Source organism: Capricornis sumatraensis, chromosome 3 (assembly GCF_032405125.1).
Source record: "Capricornis sumatraensis isolate serow.1 chromosome 3, serow.2, whole genome shotgun sequence".
NCBI classification, from domain to species: Eukaryota; Metazoa; Chordata; class Mammalia; order Artiodactyla; family Bovidae; genus Capricornis; species Capricornis sumatraensis.
This window is the reverse complement of record NC_091071.1, coordinates 34,718,787-34,736,247: the sequence shown is the minus strand read 5'-3', so window position 1 is coordinate 34,736,247 and position 17,461 is coordinate 34,718,787. Positions and strand designations below refer to the sequence as shown.

Genomic DNA, 17,461 nt, shown 5'->3' with positions numbered 1-17,461 from the left:
AGACCCCAGTGGGCCTGGACTCCCGGTGGACTGACGTGTGAGCAGCACTGCCCCGGGGGAGTTCAGACACACAGCCACTCTGGGGCCCCCATCCCCATGGGCCAGAATATCAGGAGGAAAGAGGGATGGAACTTTCTGGAGGAGGGAGGAAGCGTTATGATTAGTCCCCAGAGATCACTCTAGCCATTGACCAACTCCTCGGGGACCCCCCAGCTCCCTATTCTAGACTGAACCTCCCCGCCACACAGGAAAAAACCAGACTACAGTGATTTTCACCCCAAAGGAGCCGAGTCTTCTCTGAAAAGCATTCAGTGCCAATGGAGCCATGGAGGTGGGCACAGACCCCCAGCCAGACCCACCGGAGCCATGCCAAGAAAACACCTTCCACCTCCAGTCACAGAACTGCTATGCTGCCAAATCGCTTCAGTCGTGTCCGACTCTGTGCGACCCCATGGACTGTAGCCTGCCAGGCTCCTCTGTCCATGGGATTCTCCAGGCAAGAACACTGGAGTGGGGTGCCATGCCCTCCTCCAGGGGATCTTCCTGACTCAGGGGTGGAACCCAGGTCTCCGAATTGCAGGCAGGAGAATCATCATACCAACGAAGCCTGTAAGGAACCAGGTGAGCATGAGCCTGGCTGGGGCAGGTGAGGCAGGACACATCCACCACCTGGCTGTTGAGGAGCCCACGTCTCTGCGGTCTTCCCCCCGGTTCCCCACAGGGCCTCCTGCCTGGCCCCAGGTCATGGGGAAGCCTGAAGCCCGGTGTCTGAGATGCAGCCGCCTCCACACGCAGGATCCAGGCCGCAGCCAGTCAGCAGGAACCACCCAGAGAAGCTGCGATGTCGGAGAATACGCCTGTAGCTCCCTGTGTTTTTCTAACAGTTACCTAACCTCCCTGGTCCTCCACTTTCTTAACAGAGAGACTCATCCAAAGCGCAGGTGTGAGGATGCAGTGAAGCCAGAGGAAGTGCACAGAGGCTGCAGGGACACAGGGGGCGCTTTTTGTGGTCTCACGGGTTCGGGCTCCTCCAGGCCACAGACACACAGGTGCCTGGACACAGCATCCCCCACGCCAGGCAGCGCTAACACGACCGCCAGGCCCGGAGCTCAGCCCACAGCAGCTCTCTGGTGGTGGCCTCAGACCAAGGGGAAGCCACAGCCCACCAGGATGGTGTCCCTGAGCACCAGCCCCTCCAGTCCAAGCCTCTCCCTCCGCCCTCAAGCCGGAGCCCGCTCGAATTCAGATGGCCTGGTCCTGCCGCTGTCTCAGGCTGAGCACGCGGGCCGCCGCCAGGAAGGTGGCCCCGGTGAGCAGCTCGGCGACGCAGCTGACCCAGCCCAGGGCCAGGGACCAGCCGAAGCGGATGTCCACCTGGTCCAGCAGCGTCTTCTCCTGCAGGAGACACAGCGCCTCCTGGAAGGCGGCGGCCGAGTAGGCGATGTAGACGCTGATGCCGGCGAGGGTCACCAGGGCTGCAGTGGACAGAGGAGAGCTGGTGGACCCCCAGAGACACCCAGCACCACCCCTCCTTCCCTCTGCTGCCCGTCCTCTGTCCCCTCCCCTCCTGCCACTGGTAGCTCCTCCCCATCCATCTTTCACGTGTGAGCGTGCGTGTCCCCTCTGTCCATGGGCTCTCCAGGCAAGAATCCTGGAGTGGGTTGCCATGTCCTCCTCCAGGGGGTCTTCCCGACCCAGGGATGGAACCCAGGTCTCCCCCAAGTTGGCAGCTGGATTCTTTACCACTGAGCCCCCTGGGAAGCCCCCGTCTATCTCAGCTCGTGTCAATTCCTGGATGCCATCCCCCGCACCCTACAGCTGGCCAAACCACCCCCTCCCATGGTTTCACAGCACCTCACGGCACTCCATCACTGCCCAGGTCAGAACTGGCATTTTGCATCTGTTTGTGAACCAGCTAATGTCCATCTGCCTCAGTGTGAGCCCCAAGGGGTCTGCCCTGGACTCCCCAGCACCCAGAACAGCACCCTGCACACGGCCGGTCCCCGTCCCTATGTGATTAGGGCCCGCTGTCCAGTCTCGCAGTCAATGGTCCCGGGGGGCTATTTAAACACATTAGCCTCAGTCTACATCTCAGCTCCATGCTGGCACCTGCCACATGTCAAGTGCTATATTGCCTGGTTTCGTGGCAAATCAGAGATGGAGACTTCTCCTGGGGAGGCGCCATTTGGAGAATTCATCACTGGGCAAACTGTTAATGCCGATATTCTTAATAACATTACAGTGAATGGAAGGGAGCCTATGGTATTCTCCCCTCCAGACACTACTCTGCCGTTCCCTCCATGGATTCCGAGTGTGTGTGTCATCCTTGCCGTTCCCTCCATGGATTTGATTGTGTGTATCATCCCTGTTCTTGTTTTGTGTTGTTTCTGTGACTGTGCAGGGTGTTTAGTTGCAGCATGTGGGGTCTAGTTCCCTGAGCAGGGACAGAGGCAGGTCCCCTGCATGGAGAGCATGAAGTCTTGGCTGCTGGACTGCCAGGGAAGTCCCTGTTCTTGTTCTTTCTTAAGGACCGTTTCAAATGACCCAGGAAAATTCCCTAGTGGCCCAGTGGTTAGGACTCCACACTTTCACTGCCAAGGGCTCAGATTCAATCCTTAGTCAGGGAACTAAGACCCCACAAGCCATGCAGTCCGGCCAGTAAGTAAATAAGCAGGAGGCTATAAAGCTCCCGGAGAAGGCAACGGCACCCCACTCCAGTACTCTTGCCTGGAAAATCCCATGGACGGAGGAGCCTGGTGGGCTGCAGTCCATGGGGTCGCTAAGACCTGGACATGACTGAGCAACTTCACTTTCACTTTTCACTTTCATGCATTGGAGAAGGAAATGGCAACCACTCCAGTGTTCTTGCCTGGAGACTCCCAGGGATGGGGGAGCCTGGTGCGCTGCCATCTATGGGGTCGCACAGAGTCGGACACGACTGAAGCGACTTAGCAGCAGCAGCAAGTGCTAGATCTTTGAAACCCAGCCATTGCCTGACTTGCCTGATTTTAATCAATCAAAGCAAAGCAATGGGTCAGGATGGCAGGTGTGCATAAGACAGCGAGGGTCTCCCACCAGCCTGTGACCCTGACCCTGAAGCTCTCGGGACTCAGCTTCTTTTATGAAACAGTGAAAATGATTGTCAGAACCTGCTCTCACCCCCAGGCTTCTCTCCTGGGACCACAGACCCAGGAACCCTGGGCAGGAAACCTGTTCAGCCCTTCCAGCTAGGAGATCACAGCGGGGCAAACCGAGCCCCAGAGGGGATGCGGTCTCCCCCACCCTCCTTCCTTCTGGGGGACCATGCACGGCCCCTCCCGGCACCCGGGGCCCCATGCCAGCCGGGCACCTACCTCCAAAGAGGAAGAGGGTCCCCGTGAGCAGGAGGAGGCAGGAGGCTCGCAGGAGGAAGCTCAGAAAGCCTGTCATGCCCCCGAAAACCATGAGGATCAGGCTGAGCGGCAGCAGAATCACGAACGTCCCATGCATGGCTTAGGGGAGACAGAAGGAGGCAGTTACTAACATCCTTCAGTCAATCAACAAACACCTACCGAGCACTTCCTGTGACCAGCACCCAAATGCTGGGGGGAGGCAGGGAATTGCCACTACTACTGCCGATAATGATGATGATCTGGGCTTCCTGGTGGCTCAGGGGTAAAGAACCTGCCTGCTATCGGCGGGGGCAAACAGGTTTGACCCCTGATCTGGGAAGATCCCACATACTGCAGAGCAGCTAAACCCACGCCCTGCAACCACTGAACCTGTGCTCTGGAGCGCAGGAGCTGCGACTACTGAGCCTGTGCTCTGGAGCCCAGGAGCTGCGACTACTGAGCCTGTGCTCTGGAGCGCAGGAGCTGCGACTACTGAAGCCTGTGCTCTGAAACGAGCGAAGCCCTGGAACCTCCACTAGAGAAAAGTCCGAGCAGCAACAAACCCAGCACAGCCTAAATGAGTAAACAAAATTATAAAAAATAGCCATGATAAGAATATGATTAATGTGCTGCGCTAAATCACTTCAGTCGTGTCTGACCCTGTGAACTGTAGCCCGCCTGGCTCCTCTGTCCATGGGATCCTCCAGGCAAGAATACTGGAGTGGGTTCCCGTGCCCTCCTCCACGGCATCTCCTGACCCAAGGATCAAACCTGAGTCTCTTGTGTCTCCTGCACTGACAGGCGGGTTCTTTACCACTAGAGCCACCTGGGAAGCTGTGGTTATCGAAGCTCAGTTATGCCAGGCTTTGTGCTGCGTAAGCACCATCTCATTTAAATCCCATGCGCCCTGTAAGTAGGTATTGTCCTTGTTCACTCGCTTATTCACTCAGCACATGTGTATCGAGTACATGCTGGGTGCCAGGCTCTGCCCCTAGATTGGCAGACGCATAAGCAAATTCACCAAGGCTCCTGCCGTGTGGGGTCAGCAGTGAACAAGTGATGAAGCTGAGGAATGGTGACAAACGCATGGGGAAGGGCGTGAACAACGCTGAGAAGAGGGCAGGGCAGCGGCTCTACTGCGGAAGTGACATCAGAGCAAAGACCTGAAGGAGGTGAGGGAGGCAGCCGTGAAGGAGGGGCAAGAACTGAGGGATGGCAGGGGAGGATGGAGCAGGGAGGAGTCAGAGATGGGAGGGGGTGTGCCCGGTGGGCGGCGGGGCTTCCTCCAGGAGAGCCAGCCAGGGTGGCTGAGGGGAGGGAGAGTGAGGACGTGGGGAGGGGAGATCGTTCAGAGCAGCTCATGTGGGGCTCGGGGCTCTGGAGCCATCAGGAAGATTTTTCATTTCTCTCCAAATAAGAGGGCTTCCCTGGTGGCTCAGATGGGAAAGAATCTGCCTGCAATGCAGGAGACCTGGGTTCCATCCCTGGGTTGGGAAGATCCCCTGGAGGAGGGCATGGCAACCCACTCCAGTATTCTTGCCTAGAAAATTCCCACGGACAGAGCAGCCTCCCAGGCTACAGTCCAGGGGTCACCAAGAGCCAGACAGGACTGAGCGACTAAGCACTGCACTGATTGAGACGGAGGCCACCAGCCTGCCTTGAGGCATGAGAGACACGGACTTTCACTTCAGTTTCTACAGGTTGCTCTGGTCGCTCTATTGAGAGCAGCCAGCAGAGGGGTGTAGGGGATTGAAAGAAGGCTCCCAAGTTCACGTCCAGACTTCATTTCCTTGGGCTCCAAAATCACTGCAGACGGTGACTGCAGATGTGACCTTAAAAGATGCTTGCTTCTTGGAAGAAAAGCGATGACCAACCTAGACAGCGTATTAGAAAGCAGAGACATTACTTGGCCGACAAAGGCCCGTCTAGTCAAGGCTATGGTTTTCCCAGTGGTCATGTATGGATGTGAGAGATGGACCAGCAGAGAACACCGCCAGAGAAGATGCCTGAGTTCACATCCGGAAGGGTCTGCCCCAGCCATGCCCCCCTCTCCCCTCCCAGCCACGGGAGGCTGAAGAGTGACAGGTTGGGTGGGGTGGGGGGGGGGGGCGCAGATTGAGCAGGAGAGACGAGGGGGAAGCCAGAGAAAGAACCACTCAGAAAAGTGCCACCCGTCCATCCCCTCCCCCTGCTCTGTCCCCAGACTGCGTGTCTCTTGTGAGTCACTTCATTCCTCAGAAGCTCCGTTTTCACGTCTCTGACCTGGAGGTCATGAGATGCGGCTCGCTGTGTTACCACAAGGACAATGTGCATGGACCAAATGGAGAGGCCCATAGAGCCCGGATTAAATCAACCATGTCCCCACCAACTGTCCAGATGATGAAGGTGACCGTCCGGTCTGCCTTCCCCTGTATCACACCCCTCGGTCTGCAAGCCCCTAAATGCCAGCAGCCTTGGCGCGTCGAGGAGACAAGGCCCATCTCCTTCCTGGGGCTGTCACAGGACAAAACGTGATTCCAGGGCACGGGAACTTGGGGTCTTTCCTCCTTTGCTCCCTCCCTCTTTTCCTTCCTCCTTTCTCAAGGAAAGACCTTGGACAAGGAAGCACAACAGCTGGTGTGAAAACCGGGTTCTGTTAAGATCTGTCTGCTGCATGCCACTGCCTCCAGACACTAGCTGAGAAATGAAATCATTTCTCATTTAGAAATTAATGAGGTTTCCCGGAGTTGATTCGTCCCTGCAGCCCCACGTGTGAGCTCCCCAGACACACTGCCGGCTGAGTTCCTGTACATGTTCAATTAAATATCTGGACGAGAACAGGTCTCCCCCTGGGAGAGTTGTAACATTTCCTGCTGAAATTTGGTTTAGTACTTTTTTTTTTTTAACGTGCCTTGGTCTTCTGTTAGTTTTTTTACTTTCAGGACTGCTGTCTGGGGACATAAATATTGATTCTGAGTTCTGTTCTACTTGGAAAGGTCCCCATCTCCAGGTACATCTCATTCAGAAACGAATGTCTAAGGGCCCCATAGAGCCTGGGCATCAGCAGGGGACAAGGTCTCTGGCCTCACGGAGATCACAGTCCAGGAAGGAGACAGACTCTCAGGAAAATAAAGGGGATGATTACAGACCGAGTGTCACAAAGGACATGAGCGTGATAATGTGGAAAAAAAAACAAGGTGGCCACTTCTATAGCTGAGATGGCTGTTTTAATTTCCTAGAGCTGACATCATAAATTACTATAAACTAGGTGTCATGTATGGATGTGAGAGTTGGATCATAAAGAAAGCTGAGCACTGAAGAATTGATGCTGTCAAAGTGGGGTACTGGAGAAAATTCTTGAGAGTCCCTTGGACAGTAAGGCGATCCAACTAGTCACTCCTAAAGGAAACCAACCCTGAATATTCACTGGAAGGACTGAAGCTGAAGCTCCAATCCTTTGGCCACCTGATGCAAAGAGCTGACTTGTTAGAACAGACCCTGATGCTGGGAAAGATTGAAGGCAAAAGGAGAAGGGGGCAGCAGCGGATGAAATGGTTGGATGGCATCACAAACTCACTGGATATGAGTTTGAGCAAAATCTGGGAGACAGTGCAGGACAGAGGAGCCTGGCGTGCTGTAGTCCATGGGGTCGAAAAGAGACTTGACTTAGCAACTGAGCAACAACAGCAGATGTCTTAAAAGCAGGAGGAATTTATTCTCTCTCAGTGCTGGAGGCTCTAAGTCTAAAATCAAGGTGTCAGCAGGAACTTGGTCCCTCCAGAGGCTCTGGGGAAGACTCCTTCCTGCCTCTTCCAACCTCTGATGGTTGCTGACAAGGCCTGGCATTCCTTGGCTGGTGGCAGCATCCTTCTGATGTCCACCTCCATCTTCCTATGACCTTCTTGTCTCTCCTCTGCGACTCTCCCTTTTCTTACGAGGACACTTGTCACAGGATGTAGGTTAGTCCACAGTGATCTTGAGAGCCTTAACTATATCGGCAAAGATGTTTTTTTCCAAATGAGGTCACATTCCCGGGTACTAGGATCTGTGAGGACATGGTCACATTTTTCTGGAAGGTGATACCCTTCAGTCCACTCCAGCATTGGGACTTCCCCGGTGGTCCAGTGGCTAAGACCCCCACACTTCCAATGCAGGAGCCTGAGTTTGATCCCTGGTCTAGGAAATAAGATTCCATGAGCTGTGTGGCAAAAGCAAAAGACTCAATGAACCCAATCCACTACAGTGTTTACAGTAGGAGCACAACCCAGGAGAGCTAAGATTACCATCTAGAATTAATCATGGGCCTTCCTGGTGACTCAGTGGTAAAGAGTCTACCTGTCAATGCAGGAGACACGGACGTGATCCCTGGGCCGGGAAGACCCCACGTGCCATGGAGCAGCTACGGCCTGGGAGCCTCAACTACTGAAGCCCGAGCACCCTAGAGCCTGTGCTCCACAACAAGGGAAGCCCCCGCAGGGAGAAGCCCTCGCGCCGAAGCTAGAGCAAAGCCCTGGGCAGCGCTGAAGACCCAGAAGAACCATAAATAAATACAGTTGTTTAAAATAATACTAATAATCATGTTGGCGATCAGGAAGACGACGAAGGTGCAGTCCCGGTCCTCCGAGGAGCCACGTTCTAGTGACAACAGATTCGAAAATTCACCAAAAAAAAAAAAATGAAAATTCACTTCCTTACCAGGTAAAATAGGATTGAATGTCCCTGAGGATCTCCAAGTCACACTGACAAGGTTTGAAACTAAAGACAGTGACGTTTTCCCCTTTGGGAAATGGTTCCTGAGACTTTCTTCTTTTGCTAGCACTTTCGATGTTGGAGAATGATACTGTTCTGCTCTTTTAGCTTCTCCAATGGCTCAGTGGTTAAAAAAAAAAAAATCTGCCTGCAATGCAGGAGACGCAGGCTAGACCCTTGAGTTGGGAAAATTCTCTGGAGAAGGGCATGGCAACCCACTCCCGTATTCTTGTCTGGAGAATCCCATGGATAGAGCAGCCTGGTGGGCTATAGTCCATAGGTCACAAAGAGTCAGAGACGACTGAGCACGCACACACCTCTCTGCTCTTCATAACAGAAAGACTATTACTTCTTAACTACCCTGGGGCTTTCTGACCTTGCAAGCATTCCGGAAGCCTGCTCTGCCCATCAAGCTATTCTTTGAACAGTGCGATAATGGATCGTTCACGCAGTTATTCTTGGCGTGAACATCTTGGCTTTTCTCTGGGTTTGCTTTTCCTTTGCAACAAAGCATTTCTGAATCAAAAAAATCTCTTGCACCTGGGTACCTATTTGCTCTTGATGAAAAAATGACCTGTCAACATTATTAGTATTATTAATTCTACATGGTAATCTTAGTTCTCGAGTGTTGAGCTCCTACTGCGGGCAGTGGAGAAGAGCGGGGTTCCGAACCCAAGAAACAGGCTAGGAATTTTTCTTCCGGTCTCAGCACCCTCACATTATACTGAAATTACCCTCAGCGTAGCATCATTCTAAGAGAGTAGAAACTGCCTGTGTTCAAATCCCAGATAATCCAGTTACTGTGCAAACTTTGGTCACTTACCCAACCTCTCCATGCCTTGGTTTCCTCATTTGAAAAGTGAGGATAAATCACAGTGCCTGCCTCATGGGACTGTTGTGGAGATTAAATGGATGGAAACACGTGAAGACCTCAGGACAGGGTCTGGCACCCAGCACCTGCTCTGTAAGCACTGACTGTTATTTTTACTGCTCTGCACCACTCCACAGAAAGGGGTCCCACCTCCCTTTACTCCATGCCCCTGTTTTACTTCCTTGATTACAGCTACTACTGTTTGAAGCCATTTTAGTTTATTTATTCACTGCTCACCAGGTGTTTGTGACCTGCCTCCTGCATTAGACACTAAGCTGTAGGCGGCAAGCACCCCACCAGTCTCACCATGTTTTATCCCCAGCATTAAGTGAAAAAAAAAAAGGAGTTTGCAATGATTACCCCCATTTTAGGGCAGGAGGAAAAGGGGACGACAGAGGATGAGGCATCATGGACTCAATGGACATGAGCTTGAGCCAACTCTGGGAGACAGTGAAGGACAGGGAAGCCTGGCATGCTGCAGTCCAGGGGGTCACAAGAGTCGGACACAACTTTGCAGCTGAACAACAACAACAAAGCCCCATTTTACAGATGAGAAGCCTGAGGCTCAGGGAGATAACATGACTTAAACGCAGAAGACGCAACTCCCCTCCTGTTTTAGGTAACCTAAGCTGGATTCTTTGCCATCTCTGAGCGACTAAAACAACTATGCTGGAAGCTTTGCTTAGAAGACCTCATTTCATCTCAAAGCAACCCATTTATTTTTTTAATTTATTTTTCATTGAAAGTGAAAAGTGAAGTCGCTCAGTCGTGTCCAACTCTATTCAAATCCATGGACCATAGCCCACTAGGCTCCTCAGTCCATGGAATTCTCCAGGCAAAAGTACTGGAGTGGGATGCCATGTTACATTAATTACTGCTGTACAGGAAAGTGACTCAGTTATCATATACATATGTTCTTTTTCATATTCTTGTCCATTATAGTTTATCACAGGATATGGAATATAGTTCCCTGTGCGATACAGCAGGACCTTGTTGTTTATGAAACAGCCCATTTATGGAAGTAGATGACTAGCCAGAAGTTACAGAACTGGTCAGAGGGACCTTATCTATGACGAGGCTGACCCCACCTCACCTTGTTGAGAGAGGCACATGACTCAGCCTGGCCGATCAGCACACTCCTTGCCCTCGGCCATACTGATTGGCTCAGTCCTAGGCATGTGATCTGATCTGATCCAATGAGAGACCTACCAGGAGTTGCAGAATGATTGGGCAACAATCTCCTATTTTGGTTGCTGAGACTGGAGAGCATTTAGTTGAAAGCAGAATCCAGAGGCAAAGACCAGAGAGAAGAAGGAAAAAAAAATGTGTTTAACTCTTTAGGTCCTGGGGGGCTCGAGCTTTTCAGCTCCATGGATGATTCAACTAGTATGATTCGGGGGCTTCCCTGGTGGCTTAGCGGTAAAAAATCTGCCTGCAATGCAGGAGCTGCAGGAGCTGCAAGTTCGATCCCTGGGTGGGGAAGATCCCTGGAGGAGGGCATGGCAGCCCCCTCCAGTATTCATGCCTGGAGAATCCCATGGACAGAGGAGCCCAGTGGGGTACAGTCCATAGGATCACGAAGAGTCAGACACAACTGAAGCAACTTAACACGCATGCACAGTATGATTTGAGTTTCCGTCACTTTCAAAAGGCTGATACAGCTAGCCTGGGTGGCTCTAAACTGTGGCTCTTTTATCTAAACTGTGCTGGGACTTCCCTGGCAGTGCAGTGGTTAAGACGCTGAGCCTCCAATGCAAAGGGCAAATCCCTGGTCAGGGAACAAATACCCCACATGCCATGCAGCAGGGCCAAGAAAATATTTCTAAAATATAAAAGTAATAATAATAAACTGTGCTGAATTTGAAGATTGCCTCTCTCTGCCAAAAAAAAATTCCCAGTCCCTAGCCAGGGAAGCAAACCCTTGACATCCCCAGAGCTAATCAAGAAGGTAAAATATCCAAGCAAGGTGGAGTTTTACTGGGTACAGAAGTAAGCTGCCCGCATGGGTTTTCTTGGAGGAAAAATCAATGGTTCTTCCCATACACCCTCAGGAGGGGGTCTGTCTAGAAGGCTGAGTCACAGAGCATGCAGCTTGTCACCTGGTCTCCATCCTCTATGACTCTTCAGCAGGTCCAAAAAGGAACACGGCCTCTTTGTGCAATAAAAGAACTTGGCCAGCATTCAAAACTCCTTCTGGAGATAAAGAGATTCTGGGAAAAAACTGTCTCTGGGGCTGATTTTCAGTGAGCACGAGGTCTGAAGGGCCAGCCTCCTCTCTGATGATACAGTGGTAGCAAGAGCAGCTAACACTCGGGGTACACTTACAGGGCCAGACACTGCAGGAGGCTCTTGAAATACACTCTCTCATTTCAGCCTCGACTGTTCTTATAAGGAGAGATGAGAGTTATCTTCAATTTGCCCATGAGGGAACTGAGACTCAGAGAGGCAGAGGAATTTGCCCAAAGCCATCATGTACGGATGTGAGAGCTGAACCATAAAGAAGGCTGAGCACTGAAGAATCAATGCTTCCAAACTGTGGTGCTGGAAAGGACTCCTGAGAGTCCTTGAACAGCAAGGAGATGAAACCAGGTGATTCTGAAGGAAATCAACCTTGATTATTCATTGGAAGGACTGACACTGAAGCTGAAGCTCCACTACTTTGACCACCTGATGTGAAGAGCCGACTCATTGGAAAAGACCCTGATGCTGGGAGAGACTGAGGGCAGGAGGAGAAGGGATGACAGAGAATGAGATGGTTAGATGGCATCCCCGAGTCAATGGACATGAGTTTGAGCAAACTCTGGGAGATACCGAAGGACAGGGAAGCCTGGTGTGGTGCAGGCCATGGAATCACAAAGCGTCAACACGACTGAGCGACTAAATAACAACAACATGCCTGGTTGGCGGTGAAGCCGGGGCGTAGACCCGGGGCAGAGGGTGAACAGATGCACAGACTGTGGATGTGGGTTTTGACTGTTTCTCAAAACCCTGGACCATGCAGGGCTGCTGCATTATCAAGTTTCACAAAAAGTGAAAGCCATCCAGTGTGGTTAGCCATCCAGTGTACCCACTGATGTGATAAGCAGGCTGAAGGCCAGCATCCAGCCCAGCAAAGGGCCACAGATGTGACTGCATCTAAAAGAGGCTGGAAGGAACGGTACAGAGGACTAGAGTTTACTGATCACTTAGTATGTGTCTAGCACGTTTACATCAAATCGTTCTTTGATGCAACAGGGAGATCACACAACAACAGGCACTAAGCCGGGTGCCAGGTAAAGGTCTATTTTTTCATCCAGCTAGTTCGTGGAATCCTGACCCCACACCCCTTTAGGGTTTTGTTATCTCGTTTCAATAAATATGGAAGCTGAGGCTCAGAGAGGTTAAGACACCAACCCCGGGATCACAGAGAGGTCCTGGTAAATGTCTAAGCTGGGCTTTGACTTCTAGCCCTCAGTTTATGGGCAAAAATTCTTGATTATTCTCCACCCACCCACCCCCCGCCCCCCCCCACCCCACCGTGGGAAAGCCCTCTTGTTTACTTAATTAAACAAATAAACAAAAATAAGCTGGGCTTCCCTGCTGGTCCAGTGGCTAAGACTCTGCACTCCCAATACAGGGGGCCGGGGTTCAATACCTGGTTAGATCCAGGGTTAGATCCCAGGGAACTAGATCCTGCATGCCACAACTAAAAAGATCCCTCATGCCACAACAAAGACCCAAGATCCTGTGTGTTGCGACTAAGACCAGGTGCAGCCAAATAAATACATTTTTAAGTTTTAAATAAATAAATAAGCTGCATAGGCACAATTTCCACGTGCAAAGTGACACCCAACTTTGTTTTAAGGCTGTAGTAAGTGATACAGCATCTCCTGGTTATGTGGACCAGAGCTATCCATTCAGAAGCCTGCTAACTAACTCATAATAGGAGTTTTTGAACAGGAATTCCTGATGATGCTTGAAATGCTCTGAGAACACCCAGAGGTCTTCCTGGTGCAACTTGGAGCTGAGGACAGAGTTTGTGAGATCCTTTCCTTTCCTTGATGCCCCCCCGCCTCACATTCCAAGCATCTAGTGGATATTTCCTTCAGCGGGACTTCACGCAGTGGTGTGCAGGTGGTGGTTTAGTTGCTAAGTCATGTCTGACTCTTGTGACTCCATGGACTGTAGCCTGCCAGGCTCTTCTGTCCATGGAATTCTCCAGACAAGAATACTGGAGTGGGCTGTCATTTCCTTCTCCAGGGCATCTTTCCGACCCAGGAACTGAACCCGGGTCTCCCGCATTACAGGCACGTTCTTTACCAACTGGGCTACAAGGGCAGCCCATGGTATACTGGAGCTGGATTATATCAGAGTTGTTCTATTGCTAAATCCTGTCTTGCTCTTGTGACCGCAGGGACTGGAGCACACCAGGCTCCTCTGTCCTCCACCATCTCCCAGAGTTTCCTCCAATTCATGTCCATTGAATCAGTCAACTGTTAAGTTTTCAGGAATATGCAGAACCAGTTGACATAATGTAGACAGCTTGAAATTGACCGCAGTGGGAATATTTACTCCACAGAGGTTGGCAAATGCCACAACTAGAGAGCCAATTGTTAAGCATTTTCCAGCACACCAGTGGACTTCAGAGAAGCAGTCCGGTTCACTCATGTACTCATTTATTCACTCAACAAACACGGATTGAGTTCCACCTCTAAAATATAGTTTGCATTCACTCTCACCCTGCTCAGCCAACCTTGGCTCGTGGGCTACTCTGTGCCAATGCTGTGTGTGCTAAGTCACTTCAGTTGTGTCTGACTCTGTGACCCTATGGACTGTAGCCCCCCCAACTCCTCTGTCCATGAGATTCTCCAGCCAAGAGTACTGGAGTGGGTTGCCATGCCCTCCTCCAGGGGATCTTCCCCACCCAGGGATCAAACCTGCATCTCCTGCATTGGCAAGCGGGTTCTTTACTGGTAGCACCACCTGGGAAGCCCAGGCTCTGTGCTAAATACTAAATATTCTGTGCTAAATTCCAGCTGTGGCAAGAGAGACATGGTCCCTGCTAGCATGGAGCTTGTTTAATGAGGGGGTCAGCTTTTAACTCTAAAAATGTCACACAGCCTGTACTGTGAGTAGTCAGGCTGGCAGGATGGGAGCAGGGAGACTCGAAGCGGAGGCAATGGCGTGTGCAAAGTCCCTGTGGCAGGAGGAGATGCGGCACCTTCCAGGAACTGGTGCATGGCCAACACAGCCGGAGAGGAAAGAGCAAAGGGGAGAGTGGAGCTGAAGAGGGGCCCTGGCAGCCCTCGTGGGCCATGCCAGGGACTTGTCTTTGTTCTACGAGTCCCATCCCCAACCCTCAGTAAGTCTATCAAAAGCTGCCCATACTTTTCAAGGTCTGTGGAACTCCGTTCTCATTTCCTCATCATTTCCTTTGTATGGCACCTCTCACTACGCGTGTCTCCTCTTGGCAAAAGTAATTAGGATGGAGATGACAAGAACTTTGTAGGAAGGCTGTGGGGATTAAATGAAGGCTGAAATGGAAAGCGTTCAGCTCCAGGTCTGGCCGCAGGTGAACTGAACTATGACTCTGATTTTTCCCTCCTCCCTCCAGTGTTCATTCAGCCCCTTGCTCTCCCGAATTCTGTCCTCAAATCCTGCCGGCTTTTCTGACTTCGGAGCACCGTGCCAGGCACTGGGAAGTCAGCCAGGAACAACAGACACAAGGCCCCTGGGGATGGGGAGCTATCCTTTGCCCCCTGGTTTTCCTCTCTTGGATCGTTCAGCCAATATTTGCTGCATCCTCGGTGGTGCTGCCAAGCGCTGGTCCTCAACAGCGAGGATGCAGCGACGGCTGACCATGGGGTGTGCCAGGCAGCTCCCCAGGCTGGTTAAGGTGTCTCCTCGGGCTCCGAGTCACCCTCCCCCGTGCTGCTTGCCACTCTGAAATGGAACTGCGCACTTCCCCCTCGGTCTCGCCCTCTAGCCTCTGCGCCCCCTAAGCGCTCTGCCTGGGGCTCGGAGCGCAGCACCCCGCTGCCCCGAGCACCGGAAGCCTGCAGCCAACGTTTGTCGAATGAATCCCCAACCACACAACTTTACGCGTGGAGCCAGAGGGTCCCACCGCCTTCTCCTATACCCCTTCCCCCGCTCCTGCCCATGTCAGAGGCCACCTCGGCCGCCCTCTCCTCCGCAGGGCCCCCGCCCCCTGTTTGGATAAAAGCTCCCAAACTGGCGTCCAGCCCCGGGTTCCGCTCCCCATCTCACCCTTCCCCGACTCACTGAGAAGTTGTCGGCTCGAGTCGCTGACGGTCACGTTCTCCTGCCAGAAGGGGTTCATCAGCGGCGCACACGGGCTCTGGACTGGGTGGGGCAGAGGAATCGGTGGGCGTAGTGGGGGGTGGATCCCCGGGGGTTCAGACCCGGCCCGCGCCTTCGTCCCCACGTCCCTCCTGGATGTCCCACACGGGGGGTGTGGGGGCGCGGAGCAGCAGTGGGCTGAGCGGGGCATCTCTTTATAGGGGCGATGGCAGCCCCAGGACCCCGGGCCACCTCCCGGCCGGCCCCGGACCTCGCGTTTCGCGGGCTCCGAGGCTTGAGAGCCGAGTGCGCGCCAAGCAACAGGTCCGGCCACCGCCCGGGCTCCCCGGGTGCCCCCTTACCCCGGCAGGTCCGCCAGAGGCCGGAGTGCGAGCTCAGAGGCTCGAGCTGGCTGTGGTTGGCGGCCCCCGCCGGGCGCCGCGCCCCCGGGCCGCCCCGCTCCAGGCGCTCGGTGTCGATGATGTACCAGAAGTCGGTGCCGATGGCCGCCGCCAGAAGCACGAAGCTGAGCGCCCCGGTCAGCGCCGCCGCGCCGGCCAGCGCGCCCAGGTGCACCCGCATCGCCGAGCCGCGACCCCGCCTGCCGCCCGCAGCTCCCAGCGCCCGCAGCTCGCGCGCCCGGGTTCTGGGAGCCAGAACTGGGTCCTCGGGACCTCGATCCCTCCCTCCGCCCCTGGCTCCGCCCCTCAGCCCCTCACCTACAGGATGGGACGTGCACCGCCTCCCCGCTCAGACCCCATCACGATCTAAAACCCCACTCGCAGCCCGGCGCACCCTTTAGCTCCCGCTCCTCAATTGCTCGCAGACCTTCCACCTATCCGCTCCCGCACTCCCCTCGCATCCCAGCTGCTCGCGGCTCTGCCGGGCCTCTGCCGTTCCTCCCAGCCCTGCCCCGCGACCCCACCGCCCACCCCCAGCTCAGCGAGTCTGCACTCCGACGCCCTTCCCACAGCTCTGGGCTCAGTGGACGCGCTCTCCTCTGTGCACAGCGCCCAGACGCCCCGCACAGAGAAACGGGCAGGGTGGTGCGGGGGCGGAGGGCGGTCTTCCCACAAAGGGGGTGAGGGGTGGGGGGGATTAGGAAGGACAGCTCGCACCTGTCCTGTTGGCAGGTCATCCTCAATAGCCCCTCCCGCCAGCTTCAACCACCCTTTCTCCAAAATCTCCCCCTTCAGTTGATTTTTCTAGGCTCGCTACACAGAAAAAAGGCAGATCAGTTTTTTATATGAAAATTCTTTAATGGATAATCAACAAGGTCCAGCTGCATAGTACGGGGAACTATATTCAGTATCCTATGATAAACCACAATGAAAAAGAATTAAAGAAGAATGTGTGTGTGTGTGTGTGTGTGTGTAACTGAATCATTTTGCTGTAGAGCAGAAATTGAGAAAATACTGTATGTGGAAGCAACAGATGAATGGATAAAGAAGTTTGGTGTATATATATGTATAATGGAATATTACTCAGCCATGAAAAGGAATGCATTTGAGCCAGTTCTAATGAGGTGGATGAACCTAGAGCCTATTATACAGAGTGAAGTAAGTCAGGGAGAAAAACAAATAATGTATATTAATGCACATAGATGGAATCTAGAAAGATGGTACTGATGAACCTGTTTGCAAGGCAGCAATGTCCATGGGGGTGGCACAGAGTTGGACACGACTGAGTGACTGACACTTAGTGGAGACACAGACATAGGGAACAGACTTGGACACAGTGGGGGAAGGAGAGGGTGTGACGAATTGAGACAGTAGCATGGGAACATACATTAATACACTTCCAAATGCAAAATTAGAAAGCCAGTGGAAATTTGCTCTGTGATGCAGGGAGCTCAAACCCTGTGCTCTGTGACAACCTCGAGGGGTGGGATGGGGTTGGAGGTGGGAGGGAGGCTCCAGAGGGAGGGGACGTATGTGTCCCTGTGGTTAATCCATGTTGATGTATGGTAGAAACCAATGCAATATTGTAAAGCGACTAGGCTCCAATTAGAAATAAATAAAGATTTTTAAAGACCACATTGTAAATCAACTATCCGTCAATAAAAGGGAGTCTGGTTTCTAGTCTCGGCTCCTGGTCAGTTTTGAGAAGAGTAGGTGAAAAGTTGTAATTTACGTTTTTTAAAATCTCACTCTCCCTACCGATTTTATTATGGAGCAGAGACTACAGAGAGACAGCACAGGAAGAAAGGAAG

The 17,461-nt window shown here is 52.8% G+C and overlaps 1 protein-coding gene across 2 annotated transcripts; it reads right to left on the bottom strand.

Moving 5' to 3' along the window:
• Positions 1-1,242: 1,242 nt before the first annotated feature.
• On the bottom strand, positions 1,243-15,831 carry TMEM114 (transmembrane protein 114). Of its 2 annotated transcripts, XM_068969505.1 has the most exons (4): positions 15,612-15,831; positions 15,232-15,312; positions 3,354-3,491; positions 1,243-1,475 (listed from the first exon to the last, which is right to left on the bottom strand). In XM_068969505.1, the coding sequence occupies exons 1-4, from the start codon at positions 15,829-15,831 to the stop codon at positions 1,243-1,245; spliced, it is 672 nt and encodes a 223-aa protein (XP_068825606.1). The 2 variants fall into 2 exon arrangements, with proteins under 2 accessions (XP_068825606.1, XP_068825607.1); XM_068969506.1 differs by lacking the exon at positions 3,354-3,491.
• Positions 15,832-17,461: the final 1,630 nt, after the last annotated feature.